The sequence below is a fragment of the Sphaeramia orbicularis genome, chromosome 1 (genome assembly GCF_902148855.1).
Source record: "Sphaeramia orbicularis chromosome 1, fSphaOr1.1, whole genome shotgun sequence".
Lineage (NCBI taxonomy): Eukaryota > Metazoa > Chordata > Actinopteri > Kurtiformes > Apogonidae > Sphaeramia > Sphaeramia orbicularis.
Window position 1 is genome coordinate 35,641,704 of NC_043957.1, and position 20,794 is coordinate 35,662,497.

General features: G+C 37.7%; 1 protein-coding gene across 2 annotated transcripts in view; it reads left to right on the forward strand.

The window, feature by feature from the left end:
- Nucleotides 1-2,824: 2,824 nt before the first annotated feature.
- The window catches only part of LOC115426077 (E3 ubiquitin-protein ligase SMURF2-like), a 63,355-nt gene continuing 45,385 nt past the window's right edge, over nt 2,825-20,794 (forward strand). For both annotated transcript variants that reach the window (XM_030144026.1, XM_030144034.1), the window contains exon 1: nt 2,825-3,267. In XM_030144026.1, coding sequence (XP_029999886.1) covers nt 3,216-3,267 — 52 coding nt within the window. In that variant the 5' untranslated portion in view covers nt 2,825-3,215. The remainder of the gene's footprint in view (nt 3,268-20,794) is intronic.

Genomic DNA, 20,794 nt, shown 5'->3' on the forward strand with positions numbered 1-20,794 from the left:
TGAGTTATTCAGTGACTGGCTTACATGAAAACAGATGGGGCCAGTGTTGAAAACATTTAGATGGATTTTTAGAAGAACACAAACTGATTTAAGCAACTGCGCTCTTTTGATAACCCTAAGATCCTAAACTCTGGATAATAAAGTGAATTGTGTTAATCCTCTTTTGACTGTTTTTATATAACAATATTTTTTCAATTGACTTGTGAAGAATAATTGTAATTGTTGCTGAGTTGGACAGTTCTGATATTTCTAACCGCTCCATTCAAAAATCAATGCATATTAACATGCAAAGAATTTAAGCTGGCAGAGGCAGTAAGATAACGTTGACAGATATGAGTCATTCACAGATCAAATCACTGCCAGTAGGATGGTGAAAGCTACCTGTGTGATTGTTCCTCTTGCTTTTCTGCATACTGTTGAAAAACAGTTATTATGGTGTGCGGTGCATCTTACAGTAGTGTTCTGTCCAGATAGAATACTTACACTTTTGAAGCTATTGTAGACGTTGACTGATTATTTGCTTTTTGCTCTTGAATCGCTGACAATAAACTTTCAAATTCAAATATTTTATTACCTTTGTGGCCTCTAATGTGATTCACCTTGCAACAACACTGTACAGTTTTGATAATTCAAGTCCATGAATGTATTCCAAACACATGCTAAAACTTGATTAATCCTCTAATGTGTTTTTCCTTCTTGTCTTTCAGGGTCAAGAAGAGTGTGTGATTCCTGAGGCCACTACAGACATCTATGCCTTCCAGATCCCTGACAACCAACAACAAACTAGTTTTAACGCTTTAGCCTTTGTAACAAAAAGAATTTGTACCATGTCCATATTTTTTCACATTTTAAAATTTGTTTTATTTTTTATTTTTTAGCATGTCATCCTTGTATATTACTATCAAATCAGCTGTATTAGTTTAAAAATTTTAAGATAAATTTTTCTGAAACTTTTTTTTTTTAACTGTGTCATATTTGGAGGCAGAACATATGCGTGGATGCGTGCATAGGCATGAATGAGGGGCTGTGGAGTAGATGGAGATCCATGTCACCACTAGATGACGCTGTGCTGATTCTGTAGTTGTTGGGAGTCTGCATGGTGTTAACAGGCCAGTTGTGTCTTAGGTACATTGTCAACAATTCTATGAATGACATGTACTGTAAGGCAGTTTACTTAAAAAATCTATTAACTGATCATTTCTGATCGTAAAAGCCAAATATTGTACCTGACCAGGTTGGGAGACTGCCCTTAGTAGAGGCTTTCTGTATTGTACATTCAAGAAGATCTTTCTAATTTAATGGGGCTCATTTGTGTCTTTGGGAGGTAATTATAAAATTATAAGATTTTTATACAGCTGTTGGTGACATAGGTATAGGCCAGTTTTGCCTTTACATGATCTCATGTTTGAAGACTTGCTATTTAAGATTTAAAGATTGTGATAAGTCTCAGTGTTTACCCTCCTACACCTACATGATTATGCTTTTTTAAATCTTATTGGATATTGTGTGGGTTTAAATTAGAAGCACACTAACAGAATTAAAGAACTAGACTGTCAAATCCCATGATCAAGTTTCTGAGAATAAGGACAGGAAATACAATTTTATCTTCAAAATTAAACTGTAACTTGTCTAATAAATAATTCTAATAATGACGATAATTCTTTATATAAAATCTATGATTATTTTTTGTGGTGACATCCAAATGTATTTTTATCTATCTACATCTACATTTTCCTAAGTGATCTATCACCATTTACACATTTTTTTATTTATTTTTTCCTTCTCATGAAATGATTGTGACAATGTGATTTACTTTCTCAGCAGATAGACTTTAAAATACTGTTGTTAGTTTATAAAGCTCTGAATGGTTCAGGGCCCAAATACATCAGGGACCTCAGGTCCTCTGGCACAGGTTTGCTCTCTGTCCCCAGAATCAGAACCAAACAGGGAGAAGAACCTTTAGTTTTTATGCTCCACACATCTGGAACAAACTACCAGAAAACTGCAGGTCTGCTGAAACTCAGTTCTTTTAAATCAAAGTTATAGACTCATTTGTTTACAGCTGCCTTTAATTAGTGTATTTTTTTTTCAGTTCTAATACCTGCAGTGACTCTCACAATTTTAACTCTTTTGATTGATTTAACATTAAATTCTTAATTTTAATCAAGACTGTTTTGAGCTTTTGTTTTAACTCTCTCTTAGTCTTATTTTGATTTATTTCTTTCAGGTTAAAAAGTGTGTGATATACCAGGTTTAAAGATGCAAACAGGCAGCTGCCAGGGCTGCACAATTTGTGCTGGGGGAACAACGGATTGGGTTTTACCTCAGGGGCGGTGGTTTCCGCCAGAGTGGGGCATCTTTTCTGCACTTTCTTTCTGTTCAATGTTTTAATCAGCTATTGTCCTATGTGATTTTATGTGTTTTTTTATGCCTTTGTAAAACACTTTGAATTCCCCCATTGGAATGGTGCTATACAAATAAATTTGCCTTGCCTTGCATTCTTTACATTAAATAACTGTCTTGATTGGAAACAGCATAATGCAAATGTTTTTTCAGATTTTTTTTTTTTAATGGAATTCCCTTTGTGGTGGACAGTGTTTTTTTTTTTTTTTTTTTTTTTTTTTTTTTTTTAATAAGTAAAACTGTCAAACTGTTTTCCCCTACAGTGGACAAAAATGCATGGCATACATATAACTGTGAGAACCCCCCCGCCCCCCACCCCCCACCCCCCAAAAAAAATTCAGCTTTCCTTTTCGCTGTATGTTCAGTGCTTTTATTTTGAAGACACACCGGATGTTCTATTTTATTTTGTGTGCCTGCTGCCTGTCTGCGGTAGCCCCCAGTCTATACAGTATCACGACCAACTTCAGTGTAAAGCAGCACGGACACAGTGGATGTCTGTCCGGATGGAGGGCAAACCGATTACTTGATATTATCATTATCCGTGGCTCCTGGTGGAAGAGCATTTTAGGCATGTGGACATTGTCATTATTTTATTAACACGCGGCTCACGACGGAGCGGTATTCCGGCGATGTGATCATGACACCATTTCGTTGCAAACAGTCAGCGTGATTTGCTATGGTGATACTACGAGCTAACCCGAAGCTAACAGCAGCAGGATTGTTTTGGGAGATACCATTTTAAAGAACTCAGGCGGCCACACATGAATTAGACACTTTTTGTGAATTTTCATCAAGCTGGAATACGAAAGGGAATGTCTAACCAAGGAGTTAGGAGAAATGGCCCAGTAAAGCTGCGGTTGACAGGTAAGCGAATTTAAACCCCCTCCTGCGCCGCTTGGAAGCGTTAGCAAGTTAGCCTGCTAGCTAACCAAGCTAACCAACGCTGTGTGTTTGTACAGCTGAATACTAATGAAGCTTTCGTATACGACGTTGACCTTTTTAAGGCTTCCTGAAGTTTTTCGTTATGCCTTAGCTTTAATTCTTTGTTGACTCCTCGTCTAGTGTGCTGTAGAGTAGCCTTGCTCCAACGTTAGCTTTGATAACATCATTGTTAATGTAGTGTGGGAGACCTGCCCGAGGTCAGCTCTGGTTCGTTTTAGCATCGTCTCCAGTAGGTATATCCCCAAAAAATGTTCATGTAAGTGTCGATGAATCTGTGCTAGTGTATACCTGCCTCTGTCATCTTTCAGTGTGGTAGATTTCTCTTTTTGTACCCCCTTTTGGTGTCTCTAATTAAAATACACGAAAACGTTTATTAGAGGGACTTTGTCCTATAGCTAGAGTCATGTAACTATGACATTTTTTGAATTAAAAAAGGACGTACTCCGCTTTTTTGGGTTTGTTTTGCTTATTATCGACCATAAAGAAACGGCAGTGTCATTGTAGTATTATCAGTTTTACTATCTTTATTAATACCTTCATCTATGATCATTTATAGAGAATGGTGGATCACCAAGCAGAATAAAAATGATCAATTATATGTTTGTCAATACAATACATCTCTTTATTTGAATTTTTTTTTTTTTTTTTATTAACACGACAATCATTAACTGTGGTCTTAAAGGATGATGGCATTTTTACATTTTTAAAATACTTTATGTAGTAACCATTTTTCAACCTTTTATCCCCATTCTCTGCATTTGGTAGTTGCATTAATTGACAAATCTGTTGATATGTATAGTCGACTATATGCAAAGAGGAAACAGATTACAATATTTCACCACTCTGATGTGATATTATTCAGTTATTATCTGTATTCTATGATTTTTGTAAGAGTCAATAGTGTTTTCCAACATGTGATTAATACTCTATAATAAAATGACAGGTGCTCCATCAGGCAGCATTGTGTAGTCAAACGGCTTCTTGTAGCACAGTCTGCAACATGCAAGCAGAAGTTAATTTACATAGAAAAACTGTGTAATTAATTCAGAGACATACATCAATATTGTAATGAAATATACTCTCAGATTTCTGAGACCTAGCTGATTCTCCTCAGCTCGCCTGCATTGGGACTTTTTTTTCCTTTCTCCTCAGCATATGGGGAATGGTTTTAAATGGGCTGCAGTGGTCTTCAGAAGGAATCCTAGGAATGTAAAATCTCAGAGAGGAAATGTGAGTCTTTCCTGATCATAGACACATCCTTTCTGTCTGTCCTTCACCAGATAGAAAGGATAAGGACGACAGTGTTTTTGAGGAGAGGGATTCAATAAGGGTTCATAAGGCATTGGAGCTCAAAAACTTCTACTCACACACCAGGATCACTGATTCTAAGTCTACATTTATGGTTGTGCATTCATTGCAAACTTTACATGTGTGTTTAGTTGTGGCCACACTTGATTTATGTGTCTGAGACCGTGTGCATTTAGACCTAACATTGCATACCAGCTGCAGCCAGTTTTACCCTGTCTGCTCTGTGGTCTCTCTCATAGTCTGTTTGTTTTTTCTCTGTCAGAGAGAAGGGGGTTGGCTTAAGCAAAAGCTTGCATTTAAAGATGTTTGGGGATTCAAAACTATTTTTATGCTTTACTTATGTTTTTTTTCTTGTAAGTTCAGGTTTTATCTTTATGTCTTCAGTGCTGCAAATTGAGGAGACTATTTTAGAAAAGACACACTGACCACTACGAGTCTACTTTGGGGACAGTCTCGGAAGTTTTCATGCTGGCTGGGGACTTTTTACAATACTATTCATTTTTTCTACCTGGCAGGCATTTGGTACCAAAAACACAACATTTCTTATTAAATGGATACATACCTAGAATGGATGGATAGTACTGTAGGTCTTTCCATGTTTCCATTAACTAGCTTTTTGAAATTGTGAACTAAAAGCATCAAATGGCAACGCAAGAAAACCTGTCAAATATTGAAAAGTTCATGAAGTATGCATATAAAGTGTCATTTGACATGGGTGAATAAAGCAGCAAATTGCGATGGAAACATTTTTTGTCAACTTGGAGTCACATAACCATACCACATAACCAAGATATATGTCACTGTAGCGATTGACGTAATTGAAATGAAACTAAGAGTTGTCATTTCTTGAAAAACCCCCCTCATGTTTTGTCTTTGTGAATAGATAAAAATAGTGAGCTTTAGTTGTGTAACATACAGTAATATAATATGTAATAGCCCACCTGCAGTGGTGTAGTGTTGTGTTGGAGTCTCTAACAAGCCACCTTTATATTGTGCAAATTATTGTGGAAACACAACTCTGACTATGGCTAATCTCAAAGTGTTCATCAATAACATTTCTGTCTGCAGCTGGGACAAGTTACCCATGCAGTGGCTTTTCCTATATGTTTCTTTTTGCTTTTTCAGCCTCATGTCTGCACTTTACTACTGCTTACTTGATCTGACTCTGTCCTGAACTTAGGGTTTTTTCTGGCTGTGATTGTGGAATGTGGCTGGCTTTATTCTTGAGTTTTTTTTGTTTTTTTTTTAATAGCCACCTTCACTGGTGTCCTCTCATCATGACAGTAGATTGGAATTTGTGAAGGGGGGCTTATTCAGATTCATCCCCAGTTTAGTCCGCTTACACTGCGTTCTAATCACAGCTTATTGGTACTTACCTTTTTAAAGCTTCCCCTCGTGTCACAGCATTTATCTGGGACGGCTGCTGTTTGATGCTTAAATTCATTTTAAAAAGAGAATGTAGTGTGAGTGTAGTGGTAGGTAGCATGTCATGTTTCCACACAAAGCTGGCTGCCAAGTTTGCTGAAAAAAGCAATCTTAAATTTCAGGTGCTAAATTATTTGTAAAAGTTTGTGTCCTGAATTTGCTGCACTGAATGCGTTCTCTTGTAAATGACATGAGACATACCAGAGGATGAGTCCATCTCGCATCCCCTTTCAAATATGGCTCCTGGTCTGCAGTATGCTGTCAGTGCCTTTGCTGTGAGGGAGGGAGCCTGTCTACGTGATCCATTTCCTCCATTAGCCTCCAGTTGGCACGCAGCAGCAGGGAACGACGGGAAAAATCATCTCAGGATTCTTCCTGTTCTGTGTGAGTGCTTGACACTCAGACAAGCAAGGGAACCCACACAAACACTTTTCATCCACTGTCATCTGTTGTGTGTATTTGTATACCCCCTCATCCTAACAATTTGGGAAATTCGAGCTGTGATGTGTGTGTGTGTGTCTTAAATGGGTAGAAAAGCCAGGAAGCTGGTGATTAAGATAAAGATCCAGCCCTCATAGAAGATCCAGCATTAGTACTGGTGCAGAGAATCTTTTCAGGCAAACAAGGACCTCTGTTGAAGCATTCAATGTCAGCTCTTGGAAAATACATGTGTTGGCTAATTTGTGCTCCATTTTTGTGTCCTCAAAATGGTAGATTTTTTTCATCCTCACCTGAAATCATTTAAGCTGGAAATGTTCATATATTTTCCAGTTTTGCTGGCTGCTCCATGTGATGTGATTGAGAGCTGATTGTGTAGTGATAGTCAGGTTTAATCAGCAGATTGTGAGCTGCTGTGGAGAGTTGGACTGTGGATGTATGGCTGTTGTAATTTGTTATGTTGCGTCTAAGCTGTTAGATTTCAACTCTGTTTTTTTTAAACAATAAAGAGTTTTGACAGTTGAAATGTGGACTAGAGGCTAGTGAATGATTCATCAGTACACAATGGATGTGAGTCACACAGTGACGTGTTAGTTGTGTTACTCTCTGGTTTATGTATCCCTGCCACTAGCTTAATTTTCTAATTTAGTAACAAGTAATACCAGAGCAGGGAGTGGTGTTTTAACCAGCAATGGTGACCATAATCAGCTAATGTCTGCAGAAATAGCCACCATGATTCTGGGGTTTTGTTTTAAAATTTTCTCAAAATGCAACCATGTTATTGCAAAAATAAAGGGAAATGATAGTTTTTAAGCCTTTTTAAAAAAAATGTCCACCCTTTAAATATTAGCTGTTTTGATGATTATTAGCTGGTGCAGTTCCACAAAATAAGACAAAGGGCTTCAGGTGAGGTAAAAGTAGGCTAGGTGACCTGCAAACGTAATATTGAAAACTCATCGCAGGAGGAATGAGCCATGTGCTCACAAGCCTCTGATAACTAAACCTGTTGTTATACCTTGTATATCTTGCATACCTCTCTGCCATTACGTTGAACAGTATACCACCTCTATTAGAGATGTAACGATATGAAAATTTCATTTCACGGTTATTGTGACCAAAGTTATAATAGTTGTCATTTTTATCACATATTGTTTAGATGTGCTCAAAATGTTCAAAAAGCACTTATACACACACTGAAATAATTTAACCAAATTTTATTTAGAAACAAAAAAAAATGGCAAATAAAATAACACACACAATGTACTTTCTGTTGGCAGAAACATTAAACTATTAACATGTAAACATCAAACATACAAATGTGCATTAAAGATGGCACCTTATAGTCTAAAGAGGGAGCTGCACGTGGTGCAAATTGTAGATAAGAACCAAGAATACTTTTGTATAGTTGGGGGGTGGTGGTCATGGAGATGGCTCATCAAATTTGAAGTGTTGCCCCCCTTCGCGGAGGCTTTTTTCCTGCATTTTCTGCAGACAGGTCATCTTCAATTAGTTTTCCCTTAGCATCTTTTAAAAATCCAAAATGAGTCCAGATTTCCAACTTTGTCCTTTTAGTGGGAGGACAAGTCTCTGGAGCACTGTCTATGGACATGCCTTCCACCATGTTTTCAGAGGCCAAACATTGCACACTGCACATGCGCTTGGAGTGCTGCTGCTTCTCCAGGAAATAACCAGTATCACCTTGAGTTTTTCAATGTGTGGTAATTAAACAAAGTTTTAATGATAATTAGAATTTGAAATGGTAATACTAACCATCTGGAATTTTACAACAGTTTATCATTATACCGGTAATTGTTACATCCCTAGTCTCTATAGGTCACTTTGTTTTTCAGTACATTGCCGTTGGAAGTCAGATGTTTAGCCTAATACTTGTGCTGTTACAGCATACATCTGCAATGTCTTCAAGTGTACATGCATTTTCCATACTGCTTACCTCTGGCTTTATTCTTTCTGGGATCAGACAATTCCTCTAGGACCTGGCTCCTTGTTTTTTGAGCCTGTCTGTCACAGGTTTCTGAACTTGCAGTAGTAGAGATTAGAGGGGAGGAAGTTTGTAAATGTGCATACGTTTCCGCCATACAGAATTTGTCAATACTGAAGTTAGATCTTGGCAGTCTCACAATGGACTCTATGCACAGCCGCACAACTTCCTGAACTTCAGGTGGGTCCTTTATTTCCTGTCTTTCATTACTGGACACACTGATTAATTCAGGTGTGTCTGTTACTTCTTGTTGTGACTACTGATTAATTAGGCACACTTGGATTAATCAGTGTGCCCAATAATGAAAGACAGGAAATAAAGGACCCACCTGAAGTTCAGGAAGTAGTGGGACTGTGCATAGAGTCCATTTAGATCATGATTGATCTTTATTTAGCATATAATTAGCTCTTCAGTGGGGTCATAAATATGTTGTCATTAACAACACTTAAAACAGACTAAAACCAAACATTAAACTTGCAAGGTTTGTGTCATTCGTTACTGCTGAAAAAAATCTTGACTGATGAAACAGCGACTTCAGACAGTGAAGAATTACACAATGAGCTGCTTGACCGGCTTCTGCACTCAGATGTGCACTGAGTCTGATTGAGACAGATAAGTTATGCTACAGTGTGAAAACATTTTTCATTAATTACAAAGCTCTGCAGGGTTCACTTAGATGGCAATATAATAGAATAGAAGTTTATTGTCATTGTTATAATATAATGAGAAACAATTTTGCAGTCTAGTTGAGGTAATTAATGAGGATATTGTAGTGTCACAAATGTTTAGGAAAATGTGGGCTTAATTTAGATATATGTTCAGAAATAAGTAAATGGTAAAATAATAAAAACAAGTTAAAATTTTGCAATGGCATGGTCCAAATGTTTGCAAAAATGCATGTTTCTATTTCAGGGAATGGTATAATAATGTGTTTTTTTTTTTTTTAGTTTAGGAAGGCTACATAGGTAGTTTAATTCCAAAATGAGACTACCAGGAAACATTTTAATGGCTATGACCAGAGGCAAAAGTGGGAGTGTAGCATAAAGATGCTAAACCAGCTTGTTCAGTGCTATACTATGGATTAGTCCCTGTCAGATGAGATGTAGGCTAGTACTTGTACACAAGTGTGACACTTTGTGTTTCTACATGGTTGCTTGACGTAACCTCGGGGTTTTTGTGTCGTGGTACAGTTTTGCTGTGCAGTTCAGAGCACTACATCCAAACTTCCTCCAGGTCTGTTTAGTCTGCTGTACTTGTGCACAATATGTCATATGAACACACAGACACACACACGCACACACACACACTCTGTAGTCTCACTGGCATTTGTCATCATATGGAAACATTTGTATTCACCCCATGAAGCAGCTGTTACAGCAGGGCCAGATCAAGCAAAAGTGAACGTCATTGTCAAAAAAGGACTAACATATGTAAATGCACTATTAACTTTAATAAGAATGTTTTTTTCTTGCTTGTATAAGTGATATTTTAAGTTTGTGAATCTGTAGGAACTAATTATTCAACAGTAAAATAATGTAGAAAGGTTATGTGCAATCAAGTTTTTTGTAAAATGTGCTCTGCTATTGGCTATTACTTCAGTTGTAATATGTTTGTTAAATAAATGTTTATTAGCATATTTGTAGTATTTTAGTTTCAGCAAAGTGACAAACTGCTGTCCCCGTGTCACAAGATATTTTTGTTCATAACAACTTACCATTTAAACATTTTTAGCCAATATTGATCACAATTGTACTTTAACATCATAGCTAAAGCCCTGTGTTTCATTTAGTATCAATTTCTTATGGGAACAGCATGCTTTGTACATTTGCGTAGAGTGGAAAAAAAAAGAAGTCAATTTTGAGTCCCTGTGTCACTTAGCAGTAATTTAAGTATTTTTACCCCAACATTTTGTTTCTGTAAATTGTAACATGTGTCATGTGAAAGAACTTATGGAGACCTATTCATACATGTATTAAACATGGAAATAAGTTATTTAGTTTTTAACACAGAGCTTATTGAACAGGAAATGTGTCACTGCTTGATCTGACCCAGCTGTATTTGTCCAGGGAAAATTATGTGGCACATTTCATTTAATTTGTAGCCAGACTTGAACGATTCTCAGGAGGATTCACCTCTTCAACTGAACTATTCGATGCAAGTCTTTCAGAAACTGAATGTTTACACTGGCAGTCTGATCCTCTTTCTGTATAATCTGAAGTTAAGACCTCTTCATCTGGATTACTTTACTACCAAGTGTCGGAGTGTGACACACTTGTCAGACTACAGTAATCATTGGGGAATGTGGATGGTCAGTGAGAGGAGGCTGTTCTTAGTTGGAACATATTGTAATATCCAACAAAATCCAATTCGCTGTGATTGTTAAAACTGAGTAGCTGAAACCAATCCTGCCATGACACTTAGTTAACTGCTCTGGTTCTCATTCCCCCTGTGATGGAATTGCAATGTGGCAACACTGCAGCACATTTTGACTTGAAAATCTGACAAAAGGCAGATCTATATGATATCTCAATCCTTTTTGAAAATAATCCATATGAAAATGATTTAAGTAGGATGGTTTCAATCTCTGATTGTCTAGTTGCTATTATTATTCATTATTTTGCTGACTATTATTAATGGAATTTTGTTCAGCAGCTTTGCAGTTACAGGGATGGCAGTCTGGTTAGTTATCCCTGTGATGTAAGGTGGTTTTGCCTCAAACCTCTGGATAACAGCAAGTGTTTGACACATGTCTGAGCTTCATGATGGTTTGTTGGTTTTCAGTTCAACGCTGTTGAAAGCACTATTACTAACAGCAGTAAAGAAAATAGCTGAGACTTGTTTGGTCACTATGAGTATCACTTTTTCCAGTATTTTTTTGTTCTTCTTTTGCAATACCTGGATGTTTATTGTATCACAAGATATTTTATTGGTACAGCACCTGATGACAAGGATTTACTAATGACCACCCTTTGCCCCTCTCATTTTCAGGTTGTCCATGGTTTATGTCTTTGTTTTGGAGTTTGACATTACTGATAACTGACACATGGGGATGTAAAACTATGATGCAAATGAAAAGTGAACAAGGAGTCAGTTTCTCCTCTGAGCTCATATTTCTAGTGTGGGGGACCCCCTGGATTCTTGTGCTGAATTATACCGTGTTGTTTCGTTAATACATTTATTTTAAGGTCAATATTTTTAGCATATTTAACACAGCCACAATAAAGAAGAAAAAAGGAACAGTAATCTGGAGAAACATTAGCTGTGTGCATCTTGTCAAACCTCTATTAACTAAAGATGGATGCTGCTTGATATCTGATCAGACTAATGATTAGTTCAGAAACAGCACTATTAAGAATGACAAATGTATGCTGTCTTGGTTTTTCCAGGAACTGTCTGTGTGTTTTATCACTGTATTTATGAAGAAGTTCATATATGAGGACGTTGTGACTCAGTAATGAAATCTCAGAGGTAGTTACTTTTCTCATAACTCATCGTAAGTGTTCTGCGCTTACAACTTGTGTCAACCAAATAAGTAAAAAGTGTCTGTAAAATATTTTTTATGTTAAAGTAGGTTTATGTTCTCTGCACCACATTACAGACAATACCGTTGGCTTTTTTAGATAACTGTTAAGAGTTTTTTCTTAGTCTCCGTTGTTTCAGTCAATCATATCTGCTTTTTGTATTACTTTTGAACTTTGTGGCATCATCATTCTTCTCAGCAGGAAAATGGAAAGACTGAACACCTCAGTATTGCATAACAGCATCTGAACTGTAGAGGAGGTGGGCTTCAATATGCAGAATACATTAAACTTTCCAAGTGCTTCAGGAGGATTTTTCTGCAGACTATGGAGGAGAAGTCTCACCTTTTTCTTTTGTTATTGCTGGTGCACTTTGGCAACCTCTGAGAATTATCAGGGAAGGCAAAAACCTGAGTTATAAAAACTTTATTTGAAACATGGTAAAGCAAGTAATTGGTTTATAGATGTTTTTTTAGTCTAAGTTGTTTTTTTTTTTTTTTTTACTATATTCCATTCTGCCTATCACTTTCACCTTCTCTCCCTGAACAGTACCTCCCCACTGCAGCAACTCATCATGTATCCTGGATTTTTCTCTTCATGATTTTACTCTTTTCTGCTTGAACAGGATGTCCCTCATCTCGCTGTCATTTCTCTCTCTTCCTTCCTCCCTCACTCACCCCCGGATCTACTCCAGACAGCTGACAGACAGCTCTGCCGGTGTGGCTCCAGTTTGCTGTATTTTTTTCTTTATCTGTTCTCAAATTGTGACACGCACATGCACACGCACACACACACACACACACACACACACACACACACACACACACACACACACACACTCTTCCTGTCCCTGTTCCTCATCACAGTACAGTAGGAAATGTAATGTGGCCCAAGGTGCAAATGAAGTTTTTCTAGGAATGCCCAGTACAAGAAAAACATTAGTTCTAGTAAATATATTTATTAAAATGTGTCTCAGGGAACACATAGTTGGCTGTTTGCATGTCCTCAAATAACCACTATCTGCACACAGAAGTTAGTTAATGCTTGTTCTAAATCAGGGGATTCTAAGCTTTAAAACTCATTACCCCCAAAATAACAGTGCCAAAGACTGGCAACCCTCACTGTCCCTGAAAGTGACTGAAACATAAAAAAAATGTGTGCACAGGACTCGCACAATGATACTGTGGCATATTTTCCACATTGCTAGAGATGTAGTCTATTGATTTGAGATTTTGGTAGTATTATTATTGTCAGAGAAATAATCGCAGTTTCATGATCACTACAGTTGTTTTGCGGGGGGTTTGTACGTGGGGGCGCGGTCCATGCCACACGTACCTCACAATGCGTACACGCAGACCAAATAACAGTATGTCCCTTTGAAAAGTGAAAGTGAAACTTAACGCGTTACTAATTCCTCTATGTCTCCCACTGTTGTGAAGCTCATTTACCTTTTTCCAGTCTCCTGAAACTTTGCTAACTTTCATTTGAGGGGGCTGGATGTTTGTTTTAGGGGCATTGCCCCCTCTTGCCTCCCCCCCTAAAATCAGCCCTGCTCTACAGGCGCATCACATTATTTTATGCAGTTTGCCTTGTGATCAAAAAGAGCGCGTTTACTGTATCAGTTCACAAGTTAACCCTCCCAAAGCTTGTATGACAGTCTGAACTGCTGGAGAAGAATGGCCTTACACTACAAAAGCTATGCAGCCAGATTGTTGTGAATGTGTTGTGCAATGGTAGCCTGAAGCTGCATAGATGACAGTAGCAAACGCAAACTCTATGGAAATGAAAGTGAGCCCGCATTGAAAATATATTTACGGTCAAGACAAATCAGAAATACGTCCGTGCCCTGAGACAAACGGTCAGCTTGTTCTTTCTTTGTCATTTTTATTCGTGGAATGTTGAATGTAGTGGTTGTGTAACGATGCTTTCGTTCCATGCAGGAAGAGCTTATTGGCATGTCTTTGGTTCTGCTCTTAATCTACTGTACTTAATGAGACGTTTTTGGCAGCCTTAACAATTAATTAACCGTGACATTTAAAATCGCGATTAATCGTAACACCATGGCATCGTTACAACCCTACACATTACATTGTGGGTACTGGACATTTTACTCATTGTATTCTATTTTATGTGTAAGGGTTCAAGGGGGGTGTTGTGTTAATGTTTATTTTGGTTAATGTGTCTGTTTTTCAATGTTTATCGGCCTTTTTATGCTTATTTTTATTAATGTGACACAATTAGTCAAACCTGTAGGCCTACCTGTTTGTCGCTGATAAGTTATTGTTCATGTACTAGTGTTGAAACCTCTGCTCTTTCAGTGTAAAAGCTCTTCCTTTGTTTTTTGAAAGTCATACATCAAATGTCCTCCTTTCAAATTGGTAGTGCAACAATAATGCTCTGTTATCTTTTGTAATTACTTCAGGGATCACTTCAAGAGGTTTCTGAAAATCAACTCCGGTTGCGACCACCACTTTGGGAACCCCTGTTCCATACAAATTCAAAGAACTACAGTAAAATATATGGCAATTATATTTGAAGCATTGTGGTGTTACATGGATTACCTGGCTAACAAATCATATTTCCCAGATTTAACAGATCCTACAAACCTTGAGATGTCCCCAGACTTATAAGTATGCAGACTGGGTGATGATAAAATGTACAGAATTTCAGGATATGACATGTCAGAGTACAAGAATTAAACCTCAAAATTAAACCCAATGTTGGCTTTCTGTGCAGTCGTATTTATACACAAAGAAGCTAAGCTAATGGTCACACTGCTACCGTAGTGGTATTTATGCATGCGGCTAACTACGATCTGCTGTTTTTTTCAGGCAACATCATAGTATTCTATCAGCTTAACAGGAAATTTGTGTTAAACAGAGACAGTGATCACAATGAATTGGAATGGACCAATTGGAAGGACAGACACAGGCTATTTTTGCATACTTGGCCATAATGTGATTTTCATAGTATTTTGATTCATTGTTCAGCCCTAATTTGTTGATATAAATACACCAGAAAATGAAAAATGTGACATAAAAGACACATAGATCTATCATCACTGGCAGCACAGAGTTGTAAATATTAACAAGTGTTTGCCTGTGAATAAAAATCCTTGGTGGTTGGGTATTTACCAAGTAGAGGGAAGGCAGGTCAGACTTGAAGGATCTCACTGCCCTCTCTCCCAGTGTTCTCCAGCTACTGTTTCTGTGGTTAGACTGCCCAGAACTCTGCGTGTGTGTGTGTGTGTGTGTGTCTGGTAGACCACTCAGCATTTTAACTGTGTAGACACACAAACACATACTGACGCACACTGACACAGTCTGTGTTTCCAGTTTCAGTGTGGGAGAGAGACAGTTGGGGGACATTAGTAATGAAGTTTTTTTTTTTTTTTTTTTTTTTTTTTATTGTGCAGATGAGGATCAAGTGGTCGAATGGCGCCGGTGTGCTACAACATCCCACATCCCACTTTTACATAAACACTATAACAGCAGGATATTCTCATTAAAAAAAGACTGAGAAGATGGATCTTCCATTGCCTAATATACATAACCTGTTGACCATGTTTTTGCACTTAAAGCCGTCTGAACCTCAAGTCAAAGGCAAACGAGTGGTCAGTTTACGTGGTGCCTTTTGGACGATTTTAAGTTTGTTTTCTCTGTTAAATTGAAGAATATTACCACAATTCTAGAGTAAGTAAAAGTGCCTAAGATTGAGGGGGTGACTAAAGCTCAGAAGTCAAACTGGTTAGCTTAAAGGAGTGATATTTTGCTTTTTTAAATGGGATTATGCATTTTAAAACATTTCCCTGTGGTCTACATAAACTGTAAATGCTATGCTTGGGTCTGAATTCTTCATTAATTAAACTCCACAGGCCCATCTTCAACCCTATTTTTGAGTAATGACATGAGAAAAGTCGTGGTGAGTGCTGGCCCTTTAAATGAAGTTTGGACATATTTTCAGTATGGACTACGACCGCTGCTGCTGACAAATAATTATGGCGTACTCGGAGAAATGTTCATTGGTAGTCTTGACCTTATATGAGCAAATGTCGTGACATACGAGGGCTGTTCAATAAGTTCATGGCCTCACCCAGAAATACTGGTTGTTATAATACAGGATGTTACATTCTTTCGTGATGGGATAGTGATGCTTGAACATCGATGGACCAAGTGCATTGCTGTAAATGGAGATTATGTTGAAAAATAAAATATAAATTATCAGTCTGTGTTGTTCTGTTCTGGGTGAGGCCATGAACTAATTGAACGGCCGTCGTAAGTAGCTATAAAATGTAACAAATTGAGAAGGAATTGAAACGGATTGTAGAGATCCATTCGATTTTTGCTGGAATGAATATAAAGATAGCTTTGCAGCACCTGGAGGGTTCAAATTCAAACTTTATGAACTGTTAGGGTCCCCAAATACACAAATAAATGCACCAAAGACTAATAAAAGTGGGTTTAGCAAAATATGACCCATTTAATGTTGATTTAGAATTTTTTTAATTTTTGTACAACTTTGTTGGCCTAATGCAAGCCAAAGCCTCTCTTTTCCTATCTGTATAACATAAAGTAATAAATATGTTGTTATTATTATTATTATTATTATTATTATTGTTGTTGTTGTTGTTAATAATAATAATAATAATAATGATAATGATGATGATGATGATGATTATATTATATTATATTATATTATATTAATAGCCAGGATGAGTATTTGCTCCCTAGCTACAGCTTGTGCATGTCAAGGGTAAAGCTATTCCATTAGCAGAGACCCTATCATGGCTGTATAATGCAGCAAAATATAGTATAGTCTCACAGACTGAGCTGAAATTAAACAAACTAACATAAATTAGGCCAGTGTAATGTATGTGTTACCTCTTTGGTTTGTAGAAATTTCATGTTCATATATCTTTCTCAGAAGCAACCCAGGTTGATAGGGAGCATGGTACATATGCTGTGTTTCATGGTAGCTGCATCTCTCACCATTCTGTCGGGCATTAATCCACATGCAGTTTAGCTTGTTCTGGGGCCTTGGGCTCAATCGTTTGTATATATAGAGTATTGATGTGAATTGTGCAGTGCTATCTACAGTTATCATTTATAGTATGCTTCTTTAAGTGACGGAGGCTGTGGCAGATGGTAAATAGGTTGCAAGCTCAATAGCGACATACAGTCATTAGACACAGCAGTAACTACTTACATTTGTTCATTATCGGTTGGACAGTTTTTTACCATTATATGCTAAATAATTTGTATTCCATTTTACATCATTTTGTTTTAATGTAAGCAAGACTAAACTCTCCTTGCATGGATATTTTTGTGGTCTTTGTGGTACGTCACCAAAGTGGTTACACTAGTCACTGAAGGGACATCCCACTACCCTAATTTGTAGCTGTGGACCATTTCAGAGTATGTGGGTTAGAATTTAATTAATTTGAGCTTCATGTGACTACTATTGAATGGCCTAACGTTTGCCTCTTTAAACTGTAAAATTACATGGCCGTGTCTGCATGCATGTACATTTGTGTGTAAGCTTCCCCTCTTTTTTTGCCCTTCCTACTTTTCCTCCTTGACTTTTTCCTGTCATATTTTTAAACCTTCTTTGTCTGTTTTATTCATCTCTCCCCCCACTCCCATCACTACATCCCTCCTCTTTTACGGCTCTCTCGATCCCCACCCTAAACTTCACTTCATCGTGTTCATCATCATGTTCCTTTGGCTCTATCTTTCCTGCTTTATGTGTTGGTTGGGGAAAATATTCATTCACAGACAATAAATTGCATCTGACATCTGTAGTAGAAGAACTATACACAGGCAAATAAGTGTATATCTTGGTTTTAGGTTGCACTGTGCTGATATGCATCATATTTATGTGGAATAACACAGAAGTTGGGGTTTGTAGCACTTAAAGGTGAATTAGTATCTACTAATATAGTATAATCACAGTGCTATTCTTTATTTAAATGCCACAGTAATCAAAACCCTTTTTTTTTTTTAATGTACATGAACTGTCATACATTTACAGTATATACTTGTAAATTAAGCTATTAGTCAAACATTAATACAGGGAATCCCCTCTGAGCTCCATCTGTGTAAGTTGTACACAGTTTAGTGAAATAATGAAACTGTACAGATGAAGATGATCACCAGCTTTTATTAATGTGAGCTCCTGCAGATAAAATAAGTTCAGCTATAGGATCTTCCAGCTGTGTGTATTTAATGAGTCACGCAAGTGACTTTCCATTGTCACAAATTAGCGTCGACTATCTGTATCCAAGTGTAGTGTGTATTTAGTGAGTCAGTCTCTCGCTGAATGTGACTCGATTCTTCCCTCCTGCTTCATTTTTTTTATTGCTTAATCCCTGCTTTATATCCAGTATTTGTCATGGTTACTTCTATTACAAATGCTGCCTCTGTTCTGTTCCATAAATTGAAGATCAAGATAAATTAATAGTCTTTTTGAAAATAGTTGACTTTATTGTAATCTGTTTTAGTCACTCGTCATATCCATCCTTTTCTCCCGTCTGTCTTCTCTTCTTATCTCTCTCCGCCATCCCTGCTACTCCTCCCTCAGTGCTTTCACCATTGTCAGAATGCCATCATTGTCAAAATCCCCAAGTCCAAATGAATGCCCCCCCCCCCCCTTGCTTTCCTATATTGCTCTCCCTTTCTCCTCCTCTACTGTCTACATGCCACAGATTTGTGACTTTAGATCTCTCCCCTCCCCTCCTTACATTCCTTCTTCTTTCCATTGTGGGTTCATGCCTCCACAGATTTTTACTTTACCTTCTCACCCTTCTCCAGCCCAACCCTCCTCTACTGTGTAGTGACTACGTTCCACTCTAGATTCCTGACTCCAGATTGCTGGCGTCTCCTCAGGGATCAGAGCGGCGGAGGAGGAGCGGGAGTGTCAGCTGAAGACTGCTGGCCTTTCAAATGAATGACATAATTGGCATCCCGAGCATTCACTGGGCTGGGGAAAGGCTAAGCAGGAGAGGTTGGGAAATCGAGTAATTGCTTTGCAGAGGAAGTGCAGTGTAGATTAGATCGCCAGTTTGGCAACATTGTCCTGGTCTGGAGAGTCATAAATGTGAAGTAATTCCACACCATTATTATTTTGTGCAGCATGTACCTGCTGCAGTTACATAAAAAATAGTCACGTACCCTTTGAGTATATGTGCTTGACATTATGCCAAGATGTACTTTTTTGTGTTCTGGAGTAAGTGGGCCCGCCAGGGAGGCGTGAGGAGGGGAAGAGGAAGTGTTTTGTTAAACTGTTGAACAATGCTGTGAATGAGACAGCATGGGGCTGTAGCAAGAGTCATAACAGGGGCAAAGGCGAAGGATGTGGGCCTTCCCTTTTAAATCTAAATGACAGTCGCTAATGACTCACAGGATGTATTTTCACTGCAAGTTTTCGAGGTTTTTCTGAACTTAATATTGGAAAGAGTTCTGTGTCGGTCAGTGTCTTTCTTTCTACCTACTTAGGAATCCGTAGTGATGTGCTGATAGATCTATCAATATGGATGGACCGATAGATATAGAAATCAATAGCATATATTCTCTTTGTTCTTGCTAAGAAATGACATAACTTTCAACTTTGTCATTTGAATGAAACACCATTATGTAAATATACTTGACTTAATGTAATGTGAGTAAAAACCGCTACTACATTTGATTGTTATTTGACTGTTATTTGACCAAGAAACCGCATAGTGGAAAAAAATGCATGCTGTGTGTTTCCGAGTTATGCTCCTAAAAGGAAGAAATTTGAAAATTCAGCAGCTTGTGTCAGTATTCGCAGCCTACGTCAGCTGGCATCAGGTAGTGTTTATGTGTGAAGGTAACAGAGGAATCAGTTCTGGCTTTGGGCCATACACACACTGTCTTATTTGGTGACCTAGATTTTGGAGACGGAGGGATGTTCCTTTAAAGCATGGCTTTCCCCTTTTTACCCTCTGTATTTTTGTTCTTCACCCTATGTTGGTATTTTGTTGAAAAAAAAAAAACTGTCCCTAACTTACTTACAGCTTCAGACATTGATATTGCAATTGCATGCTTGTAGGTATGGATCAAGTTTTGAGGTCAGTTCAGGCTTCAAGGAAGCAGTTGTGCCTTAGGACAAAAGTATGTTTGATCTCATTTTGTTAGGAGACAACTGCATCCCCTACTGTCATCCTACACTTTCCAGTTTGACAGGGTGGGGTTGTATTGATGTGACTGCATTGTATTATCTAGAGGTTTAAAGTGTTCTAGTTAATGATCACACCTGACACCACACTACAGACTGTTAAAGATCATCTCTGAGGATGTCCTACATTTTACTTTTCCATTACTGTGGTTGGATAACATTTTACTGAGCTCCATTAGCTTTTATTTTTGGTCTTGAGCTCACATTGGTAACCATAACTGTCATTCCACTGAACACTTCTGCCTGCTATTGACTTTAAAGAATAGATGTTCAAAAATATATTTGAACTAATTTAGTTTTGAGACTTTGTCTGGGCAGTAGAATCATACTTGTTTAATAGTGATTTATTATACAGTAGTAATATTATGATAATGTTAGGCAATGCAGGTAAGTTATGCTAGTTACCTCAGTATTGTAAGTAACAATTCCACAAAACATTGCGTGACAGCATTCTTTAGCTCTGTTAATGCTGCCCATTAACCAGAACCAAAGTAGAGCAGTATGTCAGGAAAAACTACTCTTTCAATAGACAATGTGCGCCTTGGACCTGGGGAAAGAGACAGGT